The following is a 21,951-nucleotide window of genomic DNA, read 5'->3' on the forward strand; positions in this document are numbered from 1 at the left end:
TGGTAAGGTACTAGGCTGGATAGAGTGAGAAGCAAGGAGGTGATGAGGAAAGTGGGGGTGGAAAGGGAGTTGGAAGATAGAGTGGATGAAAGAGTATTAGGATGGTTTGGACACATGGAAAGAATACATGAAGAAAGACTAGTAAAAGAGGTATGGAAGGCAGATGTGGAGGGAGTGAACATGATGGGGCGACCTAGGATGAGGTTGAGGATGGGGTAAAAGGGGCTATGGGGAAGAGGGGAATGTCTGTTAAGGAAAGACAGGAGAGGACAGAAGACGGGTGAATAGAGAATGGTTGTATATGGATGATGTTGTGATGTATGAGGTGAAATGGGTGGGCAGATGGGGGGTGAGGTAGTATGTGTGAGCAAAATTTGACGCAGCCCGAAGGGATTTCTCCCCATCTTCTCCTTTTATGCATGGGGGGATGGAGAAGGGGGGTCGCCGATTTAATGAAGCGGCCTTGCTGTGGATGTACTGTGACTTGTGACACTGCCTCCGACCCAGGGCAGTGGACAAGGTGTAGGGATGACCCATCATCCAGGAGGTGCTAAGATAGCTTGTAAGAAAGGATAATCAATTCTACTCACCTGGACATCAACCTTGTAGTTGTTCCACCATAAATTTAAGAGTGCTCTTCTCTGTCACTTATGCCTTGGTTATGCTAACGTAACTAGCCTATACTCCTCCTTATCTCACTTTGCACCTTTCACTCACTTGTGCTTGGCACTGGCCTCCATTGTCCATGCTACCTCAGGCGGTGCCCCTATGTAGCATTCCTCCTGGTTATCTTTGCCCTTGTATAAGGTGCCAACCTCAGTCACCTTCATAGGTGCCAACCCCAGTTGCCTTCATTGGTGCCAACTTCAGTCGCCTTCATAGGTGCCAACCTCAGTAGCCTTCATAGGTGCCAACTTTGCTTGAATTCATACCACAGTTTTTATTTATTTTATTTTCTAATGTTGGTACCCACACCATTAAAGGAGATAAGGATGGGGCCAGTATCTGTTATCTAGATTGGGCCCAGAAGCTCACATAGCTTGCTCTCTCTCTCTCCATTCTGTGGGGGAAATCTTTCTTATATCAGATGATCCATTGATGGTCAGGGTGAGGGATGAGATGGCTTATGTGTGCTAAGTGATTTATGAGAGTTTTTGCTTGTTGTCTGTTTGAGGGTAAGATGACTGTTGTTGTGGTTATTGCTGTGTAAAAGCGTGTTTTGTTACTGTTGGATGGTATAATGCTATCGAGTGTCTTGCACAATTTCCTGGTGTTTGTTTCATGAGTTAGTGTACTGACAAAGGTTTACATACATACATACGTATACCAAAGGCTTTTTCCCCCTTACAAGGGAGGTAGTCCAAAAACAAAGGCATAGAAACCATTCCCACCCATTCCATCCCCAATACACTCCACTCCCCTCCACCCTCTACCCTCCCTCTTATCTTGGCACCTCCTGGATGATGGGTCATCCCTATATCTTGTCCACTGCCCTGGGTCAGAGGCAATGTCGCAAGACACAGCACATCCACAGCAAGGCTGCTTCATTAAATCGGCGACCCCCCCCCTCTCTGTCCTCTCATGCAGAAAAGGAGAAGATGGGGAGAAATCCCTTTGGGCTGCATTAAAATGTTCTCACACATACTACCTCACCCCCCCCCCCATCCCCCCACCCATTCCACCTCATGCATCACAACATCATCCATATACAACCATTTTCCATTCACCCCTGTCTTCTGTCCTCTCCCGTCCTTCCTTAACAGACATTCCCCTCTTCCCCATAGCCCCTTTTACCCCATCCATCAACCTCATCCTAGGTCGCCCCCTCATGTTCACTCCCTCCACATCTGCCTTCCATACCTCTTTTACTAGTCTTTCTTCATGTATTCTTTCCATGTGTCCAAACCATCCTAATACTCTTTCATCCACTCTATCTTCCAACTCCCTAACCACTCCCATTCTCCTCCTCACCTCCTTATTTCTCACTCTATCCAGCTTAGTAACCCCAATCATACTTCTCAGACACCTCATCTCAAACACATTCAAACTCCTTCTCTCTTCCTCTCTTATGTTCCATGTTTCTGCCCCATACAGTGCTGTTGGCACAATCACTCCTTCATACAATCTCCTCTTAGCATCCTTTCTCAAATGTCTATTTCTCATTACACTTTTTAATCCACCAAGGCATTTACTTCTCTCAATCTACATTCTACCTTCACCTCCACTCCTCCCTTTCCTGCCTCATTTGCACCCAAGTATCTAAAACTATCCACTTCCTCCAGTTACTCTCCCTTAATACTCACTTCCAGCCTGCTGCCACTTTCACCCCTTGTACATCTCATCACCTTACTTTTACCCACATTTATCTTCAACTTTCTTCTATCACACACTCTCCCAAACTCTGTCACCAACTTCCTCAATCCCTCCTCTGATCCTGCTACAAGCGCAGTGTCATCCGCAAGCAACAGCTGGCTCACCTCCCACTTTTCTCCATTTTCTTTAACCATCTCCAATCCCTGACCCACCACCCTTGCATTTACCTCTCGCACCACCCCATCCATGCATGAGTTGAACAGCCAGGGTGACATAACACATCCCTGACGAAGTTCCACCTTTACCTCGAACCACTCACTTTCTCCATTTCTAATCCTGACACATGCTCTATTACTCTCGTAAAACCTCCTGACAGCTCCCAAAAGCTTTCCTCCTATCCCATATATCTGCAAAACCTCCCACAGTGCCTTTCTGTCTACCCTGTCATAAGCCTTTTCCATATCCATAAAAGCCAAAAAAACATCCTTACCTTTTCCTATAGCTTTCTCACATATCTGTCTTACCACAAAAATCTGATCTACGCAACCTCTATCTGTCCTAAATCCACATTGTTCCTCACCAATTACTCCCTCTGTTCCTCTCCTAATCCTCTCAATCAAGATCCTCCCATAAGCCTTCCCAACTACACTTAACAAGCTAATCCCTCTGAAACTACTACACTCACACTTGTCCCCTTTTCCCTTGTAGAGTGGAAATATATAGGCACTCCTCCAGTCCTCCAGCACTCGACCCTCTCTCCAGCAAACATTAAATATCCTCACCAACCAGTCCACCATCACTGTACCTTCTTTTTTTTTTTAGACATTCTGCATGGCATCCATCCAGACCAGGTACCTTACCTGCTCTCATCATCTTAACAACTGCATTCACTTCATCCTCCCTTATTTCTCCTCCATTTTCCTCATTCAGCATGGTCATTTTCTTAGCACTTCCCACTGCAACTATCTTTTCCTCCCTATCCTCCTTCACATTTAGCAACTCCCTAAAATACTCTGCCCATCTTCCCCTTACTGCCTTCTCTTCCATTATCATCTCTCCATCTGCACCTTTTACCTTTTCTTCTCTACATGATTCACCTCCTCTTCCTCTCTTAATTTCTTTCCAAAACATCTTTTTATTACTTTCAAAATTTACTGTTATACTCTTACCCCATTTCACACCTGCTTTCCTCTTTGCCTCCTTTACCTTGTGTTTTACTTCTCTTCTCTTTTCTTTGTACCTCTCATTTGACTCGCTTGTCCTATTTTGTAACCAATCTGTGAAAGCTTGCTTCCTCTCTTCTACAACCATCTTTGCTTCCTCATCCCACCACTCACTACCCTTCCTTCTATTTCCTCCCGTCCCTCTTGTTCCACACACCATCTTTGCACACTTTGTGACTCCCTCCTTGAACCATCCCCATTCCTCCTCCACTCCTAGCTCTACTCTATCCTTCACTCCCTCCCACTCCTCTTCTTGTACTCCTCCTTTTCCTTCTCATTTAAAGAGTTCACTCTAAGCACCTCCCTACCTTTTGTCCTTCTCCTCTTTCTCCATCTATCCTCCACTCTCAACTTACCTTCCACCAAAAAATGATCTGATATTCCCCCACACTCTCCCCTTAGCACTTGTACATCCTTAACTCTTCCTATTATACTCCTATCTACCATTACATAGACCACTAATGCTCTATCTACCACCCTTCCATCTACCACCCTCTCCCATGTGTACTTATGCTTGACTTTCTTCCTAAACACTGTATTTGCTATCATCAACTCTCTAGACACAACTCCACCATCAACTCTCCACTACAATTCTTAACTGGAACTCCATACTTCTCAACCACTCCATCAATTGGTTCATTTCCTACTCTAGCATTTAGGTCTTCCAGTACTACTACATTGATGTTCTTCCCTAATCCCTCTATGCACTCATTTAAATCTATCCAAAAAGCCTTCCTTTCTTGTACATTCTTCTCACTACCAGGCCCATATGCACTTACAAAAACCCACATCACCTTTTCCAGTTTCACCTTCATCCACATTAACATTGAAGAAACCTCCTTCCACTCCACTACATGTTTACCTATCTCTTCACTTACTAGTATACACACCCCTTCTCTTCCTTGCCCTCTCTTCACTCCTGAGAACTTCCCAACTACACTCTCCAACTCACACTCGCCCTTCCCTCTCAACATAGTTTCACTCAAAGCCAACACATCCTTCTTTCTTCTTACAAACATACTACCTATCTCTTCCCTTTTACTCTCATCTGTACCACATCCAAGCACATTAAAAGACCCAAACCTTATGGTGCTGGTTGGAAAACTCCTAGACCCTCTTATGCCTTTACTTTTTTTAGGACTGTCCCTTGTGGGGCTACAGGAAAAATGATGCCTAGTCCCAATCCCCATTCTGTTTTTCTGGCCTCTTATGATCCAAGTGGGAATACTTGGTGGCAGCATTCTTTTCCCCCACCACAGGGAAGGTTTACCAATTTATTATTTTTTGTTCACATATTTTATCATTGATCTCAGTGATTAGTGCTTTTACCTATTTTTTCTCTGTTCTGAGGAGTAGTTGTAGGGGCAGAGTGTTTGTGTACAATACAGTGTCTAATGAGGCCTTGAATTTCTAATGTGAAATCTGGGTTGTGTGATTTTCTGTTGCCTCTGGGAATGTATTTTTTGTCTGCATTTCTTATGGTTGTGTTGAAGGTGTACACAGCAGTGTTTATATCTGTGATTGGTGTATTGTTCAGTGTCTTGAAGTGTTGCTTTGTCTTTTTTAATGAAAGCCTCCCAGTTTGCTCTTTTGTAATTGATATATGTGTGTCTGTGGCCAACTAGGGTGTATTATATTTTGGTGGTGATGATTGGTGGCCAGATCCAAGGGCTCTGACCACCTTCCAAGAAGATGTTAGGGTTAACTCCTTCGATACGATGATGCCTACGTAGGCGTCATGAGGAGCAAGTGGGTACGTGAGGATGCCGATGTCGGCATCTTGATTATATATATTGTAGTTGTACCTGCGTGACCCCCATACTCTGTTAACTGGCTTGATCATATGTTCTATGGTTATCAAAATTCACGGGTGAAAGAGAATGAGCAATACAGTGGTAACTTTATTTTTTGTATAATGCAAGTATTATGACGCAACATCGCACATCTGGCAGCTAATGCTGCCCGCGAGATTTTGCCCTGGAGTGAAGGGATTAAATAGGGAGAACAGAAGATGCTGTCAGGACAGGAGAGGATGTGGAGGGCATGGTGGGGGATTTGTGTGTGATTATGGGTGTTGTTCATGATTGTAAGTGAGTCAAATTGTGTCTGTAAGTTAAACCCTCTGTCCATGTTGGGGTTGCTGACAAACCAGGCTGATGACCTGGTGTTGAAGTCACCACATAGGATAATGTTGAGGATGGTGATAAGTTGGTTGAGGTTAGATCTGAAGTTGTTGGGAACTGTGGGGGATGATAACTACTATTGGAGATGTTAACTATTGTGATTGTAGATTTGTTACCTGTTCAGATTTGGATTGATTGGGTTTCACCGGTGCTGTCAGTAGAAGGGATAAGGGATTTGGCAGTGGTAGTTGTGTCCACATAGTAGATAGATTAGTGGATCAGAGTGACGAGTCCACCACTGTTGCTGTCAGTCTGGTCTTGTCTAATGGAGGTGAAATTTTAAAATGAGTTTTTTTTTTTGTATGGAATTTCGAAATTGGGGGCTAAACCACCACAAGAAGCCCTTGCCACACCTGTGGATGGCACAGATTCATGTTGATTATATTGAGGAGGCTGCCTGGTGGGGTGGATACTGAAATTGAATATATTCAAGTTGGGGAATTGTTACAATGTCATTGCTTCTTAGGTCTACTGTTTCTGTGTTTAGGCAAATTAGGTGGAGTGCATTTATGTCACCTACCAGCATGTGGTTTGTGAGTTGAGTGGTTGGTGTGGTGGATGGTAAGTAAATATTTGTAATAAATTGTCTTATTCATGTGTCTCAGTATTATGATTATCTAAAATATGGTGTTTGTTAATGATGTTTTAGATTCTTTTGGTTTACTGAAAAACAGTATGCTGTGTGTTAGTGTCATTAGTCTACCTCTGTTTTGAGTGTTGTCTTCTCTGGCTGTTGAGTACACAATGAATGAGGGTAATGGGGATTTTGTATAGATTTAGTCTCCTGTATTAATGCTTCATATATGTTGTGTTTATGTAAGAATTGAAACAGCTCTATGTGTTTGTTTGTGATACCACTAATGATTATTCATTATATGATTAGAATGTCCTCTTGTGATGGAGTGTGTTTAGGTGCTGTGGCTGTGCAGTGTTTTGCTGCATTACTTTTAACCCAGACAGTGGGTAGAAATTACCCTTCATCCTCAAGGGGCTAAGCTAATGAGAATCAAATAATTGATGGATGTGTGGGTAGGGGGAGGGGTACATGTCCTGGCTGGCTACCTACCTTACAAGATAGAAGAAGCCTTTTGATTTACATATATACTGTACATACATATATGTATGTATAAATAAGAGGTGTGTCAGAAAAGTTCCAGGACTGGCATCACAAAAGATCTATTTCAAACCCAAACGACAAACTACAAATTTTCTCCTTCAAAGTACTCCCCCTGAAGTATATAACTGTAATCTCTGCTCTCTACAGCCATTGAGCTTTTTTCCACATGCTTTTATATACATATCCTCTGTTTCAAGTTGTCAAGCAATGACCACAGAGCAATGAACAAAATTTAAGTTTCTGGTCTGGTTGGGGAAAACTCCATCAGAAGCACTGGGATTACTGCAGCAAGTGTACAGAGATGAGATGATGTCATGCTCACGTGTTTTTGAGTGGTACAAGAGGTTTAAAGGGGGATGTGGAAGATGACCCCAGGAGTGGAAGGCCTTCAATGAGCAGGACTGAGGCCAACATCAAGCTTGTCAGGCAGATGGTTCATTGCGATTGTTGGCTCACTGCTCGACTGATTGTGGAGGCTTCAGCAAGTGTTTGTGTGCCTCTCATGTCCAGGTGATCCTTGACTTTGAGGACTTTTGTTTCATAGTGTAGATGGTCTGTAGGTGTTGTATTTGTGCAGCCTGTAATTGTTTTTAAGGCTTTGTTTTGTATGGTCTGAAGGGTGTTGAGGTGTGTCTCACTGAGATTAGGTGCCCATGCTGGACTTGCATAATTCACCACTGAGCGTATGCATTGTTTGTATATTGTAGTATTAGTTTCTCTGTTTTGTCCAAATGTTGTTCCAGTGATTGATTTAAGTGCATTGAGTCTAGGTGTGCATTTACTTTTTATGTTTGTGATGTGTTGTTTGAATGACATGGATGTACCGTATGTTACACCAAGAATTTTTGGTGTATTTACGTAGTTGTACCTAGTTGTATTATACAGGAAGGGAGCTATGCTCATAGTGACCCATCTTGGTATCTTTCAGCATCAAATTTGTTCTTAAATTATTGAATAGTGTTTGCACACACTGTTGCCTTATCTAATTTTTTCCAGGTATCCACCACTCTGTGTGGAAAGCTATTCTTTTTCAGATCTCTTTTATTATTATCCTTTTTTAGTTTCTTTTGATGTCCTCTTGTTTTTCTCTTGTCCCACTTTAATAAATGACCTCTATCTAGGATTTCCATTCCTTTCATAATTCTGTAAATAGTCAGTAGATCTCTTTCTCTTCTTTGTTCCAGAGTTGGTAGTTCCAGTTTGGACAATCTTTGTTCGTATGTAAATTTAGAGAGTGTTGGTGCCATCTTTGTCATTGCTTTTTGTATGCTTTCTAATTTCTTTAGATTCTTTTTAGTACTGGTGTCCATAGTGTTGCAGTGTACTCCAATTTTGGTCTTATCAGTGTAACTAATATTTTCTTGATCATTTCCTCATTCAAATAGTCAAATGCCACTTTCATCAACCTTAGTAGGTTGAAGGTTTCTCTGACTATCTTATCAATATCTTTGTCCGGTGACATGTCTTTGCTGATTATGACTCCTAGGTCCCTTTCCAAGCTCACTTTTTTTACTTCTTCACACATTTTATAATTTCTCAATATTCTGTTTTTACTTTTTCCAAACTCTATTATACTACACTTCTTGATGTTAAAGCTCACTTCCCCACATTTTATCTAGGTCTGTCTGTAGTGATTCACAATCTTCCTCTGTACTTATTTTCTTAAGTATGTTTGCATCATCTGTGAAGAACTTCATATAACATTCCATGCCTTTATCCATGTCATTTATATAAATGGCAAACATGATTGGAGCCAATACCGAACCTTGTGGGACACCACTTATCATTTCTTCCCAGGTCCAGTATTTCTCTAATTACTACCCTCATTTTCCTCCCAGTCAGGAAGTCTTTCATCCATTCCAATAATTTTTTGATGCCACCTATTTATTAATTCTATTTTTCTTATTAGTTTTTTGTGTGATACTTTATCAAATGCTTTTTTGTAGATCTAGGAAAGAACAGTCCACCCATTCATCCCTTTCTTGTATTATTTCTATTAGTCTCGAATGGAAGCAGATCAGGTTTCTTGTACATGATCTTCCTTGTCTAAATCCAAATTGTTTTGGATTCAGTATATTATTTTCTTCCAGATGTTTAACCCATCTACTTTTGATAACTTTTTCACATCTTTTTGCTATTGTTCTTATAAGGGAAACTGGTCTGTAGTTGGTTGGATTTTCCTTGTTCCCTCCTTTATATATTGGTACAATATTTGCATTTTTCCAGTCCTGTGGTACCTTTCCTTCTTTGAGTGGGTAATTATCTTGTATATTTTGTCCATCAACTTATCTATGCATTCTTATAATATCCAATTTGCAATTCCATCCGGACCGTGTGATTTTCTGACATCAAGGTTTTTTATTTGGTCTCTATTTCCTCACAGTTCTATGAACTTTCAATTGTGAATACTGATTTGAAACGTTTGTTCATAATTTCAGCCATTTTGGGAGGCACATAATTTACCACAAACTTCCTGCTCTTCTTGTCCCTGTCCTCTATTTCCATCATAATCATTTCCACTTTATTCTTTCCATATGTAACATTCCTCACATTTATTTCCTTCTTAGTCAGGAATATAACTCTACCACCTTTAAAACAGTTCCTCACTTCATATCCACTACTCTTCAATAGAATTTCTCTTTGTCTGACTCTGTTCTGTTCTCATTTTTTTCCTTAGCTTTGATTCTTTTTGTTTTTTCTTCCTCTCTTTCCTCTTTATTCATCTCTTTTTATCCATACCTGTTTGTACTGATCACTCTCTGCTAGTTTTCCTGTTTTTGATAAGACATTCTCTGCTGTCGTTTGTGACCTGAATAACCTTAATTGGTCTGGTCTTGTCTATACTGTATTTCCCTATTTCCTGTTCACCTTCTTGAAATATTCATAATACCTTCTTTACCTTTTCTTTCTCATCTCTTAATCTTGAAGTTCTATTTGGATTATGTTTCTCTTCCATTCCTAATATAATTATACATTTCTTTTTTCTGCTAAGTCTCTTACTACCTTCTCTTTCTCATCACATTAATAACTGTGTCCTTTGTGTGTTCCTTCATCTGTTGTTTCACTATATCTCTAAATTCAATTTTATTATCGTACTACCTTCTCTTTCTCATCACTTTAATAACTGTGTCCTTAGTGTGTTCCTTCATCTGTTGTTTCACTATATCTCTAAATTCAATTCTATTATCCTCCTGAGCTTTTCTCCAACCCTTTACCTCTTTTGCTATTGACTCCTTGTTCTCCTTATTATTCCTCTTTAATTCCTCATTCTCATCCTTTACTTCTTTTAACTGTCTTTTTAATTTTTCTATTTATTTAGGTTTTGATTCTCGTTCTTTAGTTCTTCCAATTTACCAACTCTCTGTGTAATTAGTGATAGTTGGCTACCGTATTTTCCGGCTTAAAATGCGCATCGGGTTATAATGCGCACCCATGCACTTCGTTATCTCAGTACACAGATAGAGCGCACCGACATATAACGCGCATGCCCGATCGCATTTGTCTACAATGCAGTTTTACCTCGGTATTTATATCATGTGATCGAGGTTACATGGAGAAGTATTTTTCATTGGCTAGAGCCACCGCTGGGAAATCTGTTGATTTGTCACTAAATTAAGTGTCAGTTTAGGCATCAATCAGGACACAACTAAGAAAAAGTCAGAACTACATGTACCGGTATATGACTCATGTTTTGCGTTGGTCCCTTATTACTTTATAGCTTAATTAGTTTGTAGGAAATATGATCTAAAAAAAGTTTATTGAAAGTAAAATATACAGAAAAATTTCGGGATTTTTACAGAAAATTTTAATTTTATATCTTGAGGAAATAATTCGTCTTTACCATTTTTTATTTAATACTGAAACAAACTACAGACTTTCATTTTAGCTTTGAACCTGCAATGACATTGGTGAAATAGGACAGTCTCTCATCGAGGTGACGTTTAGTTAATATAACTCCCGAAAGAGGGTGTTGTAGTCAGGTGTTTGACACGATTTTATGAACGGCCGCAACGGAATTTGTACCATACCTAAAGTGAAGCAACAAAGCCAACATAAAAATTCAAACTAGGATGCTGTGAACATGGGCAAATATCATGAATATTGATAATGTTTCATGGTGTTTAGGCCTATTTAAACATGAAAAATAAGATTCGATAGATACCTACCTATACCAAATATTCATATACAGTAGCCCATGCTGGCGTATTCTTTCATGTCACCATGGCTGTTCTTCTTGTTCTCACGGAACGTCACGGAGAAGTGTGCCGTCCCGACTTTGTGACGGCCAATATCGTCACGTTGTTGTGAAAAAAATTACACACACAGCCGCAAAATTTTTATCGTAGGCCGTAGATAATGCGCACCACCGGATAACGTGCACCCCCCATTTTTAGGCCCTTCCAACGGAAAAAAGTCGCGCACTATACGCCGGAAAATACGGTAAACCTAACCTCCCATGATTTGTTAAATTTTGTTAGTTTTTCCTCTAGACTTGCTAATTGGGAGAGGTTGTAATCTCCTCCTCCATTAAATCCATAGCAATAACTATCTCTCTATTGAGTTGCTCTTATCTGTATTTCTACTTTTGATCCCTTTGCTGACTTGTTTGACTTCAGTTGTGTCATCTGCACACCTTTTGTTTACACCCATTCTGACTTCTGGGATGTGTTCTTCCCCTTCCTCATTTTCTTCCATTTTTCTCAATAATTCCTCCCCTTCTCCTTTTTCTTCACCTGCCCATTATACCACAAGCTTTCCCCTTTCCTACTAATACAACACAGGTACTCCCTCAGTGCTGAAATCCACGAAAATTGTGTTGTTTTTTCTGTAGGTCCAATCTTTGTCGTCTGTCCGAAATGTGTGTGTGTGTGTGGTATTAGTGTTGTTGGTATAGAGATGAGGTATGTATTTGTGTTCTTTTGTCCAGTTGGTGAGAAGTGTTGCTATAGATTTGGCTGGGATTATTTTGAGTCTGTATTGAACCATATGTTGAATGTATTAAGGTATGGCTGTATTGTTTCTGCAGCTTTGTGTTACACTGTGTACATGTGATTGTTATGTCATTTGTGTAGAAAAAGATTTGTATTTCTGAGGTGTCTGGTGTGGGTATATCATGCATGTATAGATTAAAGAGTGTAGGGGATAGAACTGAGCCCTGTGGTACTCCATTCTTAATGTTTCTGATGTGCGATGATTGGCCATTATATGACACATAAGCATTCCTGCCTGCCAGATAATTGGCCAGCCATCTTTTAGTGTCATTGGGCATGTCTGTGTTATATATTTTGTTAGATTGTGGCAGGGGATAGCATCAAAAGCTTTACTAATGTCTAATGTTATGAGAAGTGTTCTATGATGGGGCCTATCTGAATTGATGCCATCTAATATTCTTTGCATGAGGTTTATCAGAAGAGTGTTTGTGGAGTGTAGTGGCCTAAAACCGTGTTGTGATTCAGCAAGGGGAATATGTGGTGTGATGAGTTGAAGTATGAGGCGTTCAATGACTTTGGAGGGGGTGCAGAGAAGTGTGATTGGGCGGTGTGATGTTGGGATTGTTGGGTCTTTATTGGGTTTTGGGATGGTGATTATTTTCCCATGCTTCCAGATGTCAGGTATAGTGTTGTGTGAATAGCTGTAGTTTGCAATGTTTGTGAGTGCATGTATACCTTGTGGTCCAATGTGTTTTAGGTGGATGTTATATATGTTGTCAGGGCCACAGGCAGATGAGTACTTGAGGTTATGTATTATGTGTTTTGTCTGACTGTCTATGAAGAGTGTATAGTCTGAGTCTGTGGGAAAGTCTTACGTTGAATGGTGCGTCGGTCATCAGGGTGAGAAGTGAGATGGCTTGTCTGTGCAAAATGTGCGTTTACTTGTTGTGTGTTTGAGGGTAAATTATCTGTTGTTGTGGATATTGCTGCATGAGAGTATGTTGTGTTACTGTTGGATAATGTAATGCTGTTTAGTGTTTTGTTTAGTTTGCTGGTGCTTGTTTTGTGATCAAGTGTATCGACAAACTTTAGCCAATTTTGTGATTTTTGTTCATGTATTTTATTGGTAATCACAGTGTTTAGTGTTTGTATTTAGTCTACTATGTTGTGAGGGATAGGTGTGGGGGTATTGTGTTTAAATGTATCTTGTTGTCTGATGAGGCCTTGGATTTCTGGTGTGAAATTAGGGTTGTGCGATTTCTTGTTACCTCTAGGGATATATCTCTTGTCTGCGTTTTGTATGATTGTATTATAAGTGTGCACAGCATTGTTTATGTTTGTGATTGGTGTACTGTTAAGTTTCTCAAAATGTTGTTGTGTCTCTTCAGTAAAAGCTTCCCAGTTTGCTCTCTTGGTGTCTGTGGCCAACAGGGGTGCATCTTGTTTTGGTGGTGATGATGATTGGAAGGTGGTCAGATCCCTTGGATCTGACCACTTTCCATGAAGTTGTTGGAGTTAGGCAGGGGGAGCAGAAGGTGATATCAGAAGAGGATGGGGTGTAGAGGGCTTGTTGTGGGATATGTGCATGATTATGTGTGTTGTTCAGGATGGTCAGTGAGTCAAGTTGAGTCTGGATATCAAATCCTCTGTCTGTGTCAGGGTTGTTGAGATATCAGGTTGACAACTTGGCATTGAAGTCACCACCCATGATGAGGTTAGGGATTGTGGCTAGTTGATTAAATTGAGGCCTGAAGGTGTTTGGAACTGTGGGGGATGATTGGGGGAGATGTATATGTTAACTATTATCAGTGTTAATATGTTGCCTGTACAGATAGAATAGATTGAGTTTCTGTAGTGTTATCTGTGGTAGGGCGGCGGATTTTGGTTGTGGCACTTGTGTCCACAAAGCAGATGGATTGGTGGATCAGGGTGATGAGTCCACTGCCATTGCTGTCAGTCCGGTTGTGTCTAATGGTGGTGAAATTGTAAAATGATGGTGTTTTGTGTGAGTGTCTTAGTTTTGTTTCTTGTATGATGGCAACATGTATGTTGTATTGTTTGAGGTGTTCAAGTTCGTATTTTTTTTTTTTTTTTTTGTGTTGATGCCATCAATGTTGTGTTGTACAGTAGCAGACAAAAGTGATGGCTGGGTGGGGCAGGAGGACAAGAATTTTGCCCGTTTTATAACCATACCCATAAGAGATAGTATTGAATTTGGATAAAAGTGATGGCCAGGCTGTGTGTAGTGTAGGATAGTCTCAGTCACATGGCAGCACAAAATGGTGGTTAGTGTCCATCTAGCTGTTGTGGGAAGAGGATTGCTGCGGTGAGTACTCCTAGAATTTTCTCTCTGACGCGTCACATTTTTACCACTCCAGACATCCCTACAACCATGATATGACCTCTAGGAGGGAATATTCACTTGAAACAGTTGCTCAGATAATTGCTTTAAAGGAATCTGGTCTGAAAACCAAGCAAATAGTGCAGCAAATTGGTGCCAGTGAGAGAACAGTGTGCCAGTGGGTTGCCAGATTTTATGAGGAGGGAGGGAAAAACCTGCCATCCTCAAAACCAAGGTCTGGTAGGCCTAAGAAGACTTCAGGTCGGGCCCACAATATTTTGAAATGTACTTTGGAGTCTACTCTAAGAACCACAGCCTGGAAAATCAAGCAGGACAATCCAGATCTGTTTGGTGGTGTGTCTGTGAGGACAGTATGCCACCAGATCAAGGACCTGAATTACAAGAGGTGCTGCCCTGTGAAGAAACCCATCACTGGCACCAATATGCTGCACTATTTGCTTGGTTTGCAGGCCAGATTCCTTTAAAGCAATCATCTGAGCAACTGCTTCATGTGAATATTCCCTCCTAGAGGTCATATTAGGGTTGTAGGGATGTCTGGAGTGGTAGAAATGTGACATGTGGGAGAGAAAATTCTATGAGTACTCACCGCAGCAATCCTCTTCCCACAACAGCTAGACGCACAATAACCGCCATTTTGTGCTGCCACGTGACTCAGACTATCCTACATTACACACAGCCTGGCCATCACTTTTGTCCGAATTCAATACTATCTCTTATGGGTATGGTTATAAAACGGACAAAATTTTTGTCCTCCCGCCCCACCTGGCCATCACTTTTGTCTGGTACTGTATGTTGATGTTGTATGTTCTGTATGTGTTGTATTTGCTGTCTGGGGTTGGGGTATTGATGGGGGAAGGTATAGGGTCTGGGTTAGAGGGAGGGAGAGGTGTGATTGGGGACAAAGGAGGGGGAGGACTGATTGAGGACAAGGGCGGGGGGGACTGGGTGTGGGTAAGGGTGCAGGCTGTGGTTGGGAAGGTGGAGTGAGGTTATTAGAGGGCAGGTAGAACATGTCCAAGTGTTTGTGTACTTGTTTGTGTTTACAAGTGTTGTACAAGTGCAGTGGACCCAGTTTTTGCATATGTTGTATTGAACTAAGCCCTTTTTCTGTCTACTCGCGGTGATGGGTTTGGAGCATGTTTGGCATGTGTATCTTGTGGTGGGCCCAGGATTGTTCTCTTCATCTCAGGCTAATAGTAGAAGAAGAGGGGATAGTGCAGAAAAAGTGTAACAGTGCATGTTGTGAAAGTATTGTGGTACTTTCCCAGGTGACCGAAGCCCCTCCTGGGGATAGGTGCCACCTGCATAGTGCCCATGGCCAGGGATATTTGCTGCAGTTTGGCCACCAGCTCTTGGGGTTGGGGGGTGATCCCATGATGAAGACACTGTAGCACCAGGACCTGACTGTATTGTACACAATCATGTATGCCAGCAACACAATATACTCTATAAGGGGTTTGTGAGAAAACCTCCTTCCAGCCATGGAGTTCCTAGTTTACCTGGACATTAGCATAGGAGGAAAAATGTTAGAATAGATTAGAGCTTGGATCAGTAACAGAAAACAGTGGGTCACCATAAATGGAGTAAAATCCAGATGTGGCAGTGTTACTAGTGGGGTTCCCCAGGACTTGGTTTTGGGTCCCTTGTTGTTCATTATGTACATAAACGACCTAGACGATAGGATAAATAGTGATGTTAGTAAGTTTGCAGACGACATTAAAATAGGATGCCTAATTAGGTCAGGAGACGGTGCAGAGATTCTGCCTTAATAAATTGTTCACATGGTCGGTGAAATGGCAAATGAACTTCAATATCTCTAAGTGTAGTGTGTTGTTGTTGTTGTATACCACAAGGTATACACGCACTCACAAACATTGCAAACTACAGCTATTCACACAACACTATACCCGACATCTGGAAGCATGGTAAAATAATCACCATTCCAAAACCGAACAAAGACCCAACAATCCCAACATCGCACCGCCCAATCACACTTCTCTGCACCCCCTCTAAATTCATTGAACGCCTAATACTTAAACTTGTCACACCATATATTCCCCTTGCTGACTCACAACACGGTTTTAGGCCACTACACTCCACAAACACTCTTCTGACAAACCTCACACAAAGAATTTTAGATGGCATCAATTCAGATAGGCCCCACCACAGAACACTTCTTATAACATTGGACATTAGTAAAGCTTTTGATGCTATCCCCCGCCACAACCTAACAAATAAAATATATAACACAGACATGCACAATAACACCAAAAGATGGCTGGCCAATTATCTGGCAGGCAGGAATGCTCATGTGTCATATAATGGCCAATCATCGCACATCAGAAACATTAAGAACAGAGTACCACAGGGCTCAGTTCTATCCCCCACATTATTTAATCTATACATGCATGACTTACCCACACCAGACACCTCAGAAATACAAATCTCTTCCTACGCAGATGACATAACAATCACATGCACACATCGTAACACAGACAAAGCTGCAGAAATAATCCAGCCTTACCTTGACACACTCAACACATGGTTCATCACAAACAGACTCAAAATAGCTCCAACCAAATCTACAGCAACACTTCTCACCAACTGGACAAAAGAACACAAATACATACCTCATCTCTACATCAACAACACTCTAATACCACACACAAACACACCGAAAATTCTTGGTGTAACATACGATACATCCATGTCTTTCAAACAACACCTCACAAACATAAAAAACAAATGCACACCTAGACTTAACGCACTTAAGTCAATCACTGGAACAACATTTGGACAAAACAAAGAAACTAATATAACAATATACAAACAATGCATACGCTCAGTGATGAATTATGCGAGTCCTGCATGGGCTCCTAATCTCAGTGAGACACACCACAATACCCTTCAAATCATACAAAACAAAGCCCTAAAAACAATTACAGGCTGCACAAATACAACACCTACAGACCATTTACACCATGAAACAAAAGTCCTCAAAGTCAAGGACCACCTCGACATGAGAGGCACACAAACACTTGCTGCAGCCACCACAAACACATCACACCCGCTACACTACATAGCAGAACACCCACACACACCAAGAAACATTAAAACTACACCCAAAGACCTTTATTACGCACAGATACTCTCTTCTCTTCCTCCACAACCACCAAATACCAGCCTCCGGAAACATATTCATAATCATATCACTCACCGCTCCATTAACACACTGAAAGACAACACACTGTTGCATGCCAGACCCCCTGATATCCACCCTTCTGAATCCTCTCTCCCACGAAAGGACAGAGTCCACTTGGCCAGACTGCGATGCGGTCACCACCCAGCACTTCTAAGCTACCAGAAGAGGCTGGACGACCGTGTTGTGAACAGCTGCCCAGGATGTAACACTTCACCCCATACCATACAACACATAATGGAAGACTGCATTATACACAATCATGCACGCAAACAACACAACATACACTCTATAAAGGATTTGTGGGAAAACCCAGTTTCGGCTGTGGCCTTCCTTGGGGAGACGGGACTGCTCGGACAGACAGTCTAGGGAACGACAACAACAACAAGTGTAGTGTGTTAAATGTAGGGCTACACAACCCTGAAAATAGATACAGCTTAGATAACACGCTTTTAGAGAAAACTGAGTGCGAGAGAGACTTGGGAGATCTAGTGAGTCCAGACCTTAAAACCAGTGCATTAACACCAGGAATAAAGCTAACAGAGCATTAGATTTCATTGCTAGGATGATAATGAATAGAAATGCAGAGGTAATTATCAAACTCTGTCTAGCGATAGACCCATCCTTGACTACGCGGTACAGTTTTTGGTCTCTGTCCAATAGAATGGACATCAATTCATTAGAATCAGTACAGAGAAGAGTGACCAAAATGATACATGGACTTAGAAATTTGCCTTATGAAGAGAGGCTTAGGCACCTTAACTTACACTCTCTGGAAAGACGCTGAGTAAGGGGTGATCTAATAGAGGTGTTCAAGTGGATCAAAGGCTTTAACAAGGATGATGCAAGCAAGGTTATTATATTAAAACAACAGAGCAGGAGTCGCGGTAATGGATTTAGACTGGACAAATTTAGATTTAAGAAGGAAATAGGCAAGAATTGGTTTACTAATAGGGTGGTCAACAATTGGAATAGACTTAGTAACCATGTACCGAGCGCTGAAACTATCAGTTGTTTTAAGAAATCGTTAGACAAATTTGTGGATGGGGATGACAGGTGGTGATGGATATGGAGCTGACTAGTGTAGGCCTTATGATCTCTTGCAGTCTTCCTCATTCTTATGTTATGTTCCTTAGGGAGATAGGACTGCTCTGCCAGACAGTTTAGGGAAAAACATCAATAAGCAGCTTCCCTGTCATAACAATATCTTCACTCACTTCAAACACAAAAACACAGAAATAGCTATTTAATGTCAGCATCATAGAATATGTACAGCAGTTGTTGCAGAACCTTATTGCAAACAGTTTGAGAACAATGATTGGGCAACTACAGAATTATCTTAGCCTGAAACTATTGCTACTGATAACTTATAAGAATAAATAAATAAATAGGAGGACGCATATTAAACCCACTTAAACATATACCATTATTTTGCCTGTATAATTTTTTTTCTCTTTCTCTTTTTTTCAGCATCAGAGGGACAGGTTTTTTATCTGGTCATGCTGATGGATCAGTGGTACGATTTTATGTTGCAGATGACCCATATGCTGAACCTCAGGTTAGAATTCCTTGATGTTATTCTGTATATACTCATATGAAAAAGTAAATTAGCCCCAAGCACGGTTCATTAGATGAATATATACCAAAGGCCCTTTTCCTCATGGAAGGGGGTAGCCATTCCAGCCATTCATTAGGGAGACAGGACTACTCAGCCATTCTAGGGAATGACAATAACAAAAACAGCTTTCTTTCCACCCCAGTTCTTTGTGATACTGTCACATTTCTCACATTTCCCATTCTTGCTATGCTGATCATATTTCTCTAATATTCATCTTAGACACTTCAGACATTTATATTCTGACTCTCATAAGTTCAAAGTCTGCTCTGTACAGTGCCATAGGGACAGTCATTTTTTCATACAGCCTCTTTTCATTCATCCCCAAACACAGAATATTAAAAAGATGTCATAGAAAAATGTAAAGATCAACCAAAACTATTTTACAGATTTGTAAACAGCAAACTGAAAAACAAACAAGATTTGGAGAAATTAAGACAAGGAGTTGAATACACAGAGGAAATTGAAATGGCGGAAATTATGAACAAGCATTTTAAATCAGTGTTTACAAGGGAGAACATACAACCTGAAGAGATCGAATGGAAAGAGAAAGTCCCCCCCATGAAAGAAATAGAAGTAACTAAGAATGAAATATTGAAACACTTGAGTAATCTTGATGTCAGAAAATTGCATGGACCAGATGAAATAGCAAACTGGATTTTGAAAGAATGCTGGAATGAACTGGCAGATAAAATACATAGCATAATAAACAGTTCCTTGAAAGAAGGAAAAGTCCCAGAAGATTGGAAAAAAGCAAATATAGTACCTATATATAAAGGAGGAAATAAAGAAGACCCTACCAACTTTAGACCAGTCTCTCTAACAAGTACAATAGCAAAAATTTGTGAAAGAATTGTCAAAAGTAGATGGGTAAAATATTTAGAAAAAACAATGTGCTAAATCCGAGGCAATTTAGATTCAGACAAGGACGATCATGCGTCACCAATTTAATATGTTTCTATTCAAGGCTAATAGATATAATACAAGAAAGAAATGGATGGGCTGATTGTGCATTTCTAGACCTAAAAAAAGCTTTTGACAAAGTATCACATAAGAAGTTGCTTAAGAAATTAGAAACTGAAGGAGGAATACAGGGCAAACTGCTTAAATGGATGGAAAACTTTTTGCAAGAAAGAAAAATGAGAGTAGTGATAAGAGACAAACACTCAAAATGGGATGAAGTAGTAAGCGGTGTTCCACAAGGAATAGTTCTGGCCCCAATAATGTTTGCTATATATATTAATGATATGGATGACGGAATTGAAAGTTATATGAGCTTCTTTGTAGATGATGCAAAACTATTAAAAAAAGTGAACACGGAAGAAGATTGTGAGTCACTACAGAGTGATCTAAATAAAGTATGGGAATGGAGTAGGAAGTGGGAGATGGAGTTCAACACTAAAAAGTGTAGTATAATGGAATTTGGAAAAAGCAAAAACAGAATAACAGGATCATATAAATTGGGAGAAGAAGGAATAAAAAAAGTAGAAAATGAGAAGGACCTGGGAGTCATTGTTATGAATAATATGTCACCTGAGAAACATATAAATAAGATTTTTGGAGAAACTTATAATTTAATAAGAACAATCAAAGTGGCATTTACATACCTGGATGAAGAAATGGTGAAGAAAATTTTAATCACTGATAAGACCAAGATTGGAATATGCAGCAACTATATGGTCACCAAGTACAAAAAAATGTATAAAAAAAAATTGAAAGAATACAAAGAGCAATTACAAAATTAGCACCAACACTCTCAAAACTATCATATGAAGAGAGACTAGCAAAACTTGAACTACAGACACTAGAGCAAAGAAAAGAGAGAGGAGATTTGATAGCTATTTACAGAATCATGAAAGGGATAGAAATTATTGATAGAGAGAATCTGATAAAATGGGATGATAGAAATACAAGAGGACATGGAAAGAAAATCAAGAAAGATAGCTATAGAAGAGATGTGAAAAAGAACAGCTTTCCTCACAGAGTAATAGACAGTTGGAACAAGTTAGATGAGAAAGTGGTGTGTGCAAAAACAATACATAAATTTATAAATAGTTTAGATAAAATGAGATATGAAGACAGGACACTACGAGCATAGCTCCCCTTCCCGTAAAATACAACTAGGTAAATACAGATATAGAAAACAACTTACAATATCATAAATATCTACCTATCACCCACCATGTCCCCTGAGGCTACATCCCACAACTACCTCTAAAGAAAATAAACATCTTGAGTAGCAAACACAGGGTTTGGTCAACAGAAAGAAACTATAGTCACATTCTTCAAATAGTTCTTAACCCATTAAGGGGGTACGCGACACCTGGGGGGGTGAATTTGGTCAAGATATGGCATTTTTCAAAACTGTGTTCAAAATGTTCGTATACCACTTAGAAATAAATCCCGACAAATAATTTTCCAGCCGCGCACAATTTAAAGGTCCTGGGTGAGGTTTAAAGGGACAGATTTAAAGGCGCAACCCACACTAGAGGGAGGCGTGCCACTTAGGACCTTCAGGCGCAGCGAATAACGTTGAAATTTGATTGAATTTACACTCGCCCAGTGTATCAACGGCCAATACGATTGTGGAGGGGAAGGGAGGAAGGTGGAGGGAGAATATTTCGCCAACTTTGTGCGAAACTAAGCGTTAGTTCCCGGCTAGCTCTGAAAAGGGAAGTACGCATGTCTCATGAGCTCTCATTGCAATCTATTACTTTAGCTAGTACATATTACTCTTTAGTACAGTCATCATGGGTAGCAAAAAGAACAAAAGAACATCACAATGACAAAAAACAGCAGTTAAAGATGGCAAGCAGTCAAAGACGACTAAAGATCTCACCACCTCTCACTCCACCACCGCCCTCACCTGCACCTCTGTGACGGTGACAGAGGTAAAGGACAACATTAGACTAAACAATTCAAAGAGGAAGATTAAATCCAAAGAAGAAAGCAAGAGGAAAAAGATCAAGGCTATACAGGAAGAAGAAAGAAGAAGGGACATCATATGC

The 21,951-nt window shown here is 40.4% G+C and overlaps 1 protein-coding gene across 3 annotated transcripts in view; it reads left to right on the forward strand.

Annotated features, from left to right (window-relative positions):
- Nucleotides 1–21,951, forward strand: part of Oseg2 (intraflagellar transport protein Oseg2) — a 544,964-nt gene that overhangs the window by 57,020 nt on the left and 465,993 nt on the right. For all 3 annotated transcript variants that reach the window (XM_076173301.1, XM_076173302.1, XM_076173303.1), the window contains exon 5: nt 18,799–18,886. In XM_076173301.1, coding sequence (XP_076029416.1) covers nt 18,799–18,886 — 88 coding nt within the window. The remainder of the gene's footprint in view (nt 1–18,798; nt 18,887–21,951) is intronic.

This window comes from Oratosquilla oratoria, chromosome 34, assembly GCF_046742065.1.
Source record: "Oratosquilla oratoria isolate Oo_2021 chromosome 34, ASM4674206v1, whole genome shotgun sequence".
Classification (NCBI taxonomy): domain Eukaryota; kingdom Metazoa; phylum Arthropoda; class Malacostraca; order Stomatopoda; family Squillidae; genus Oratosquilla; species Oratosquilla oratoria.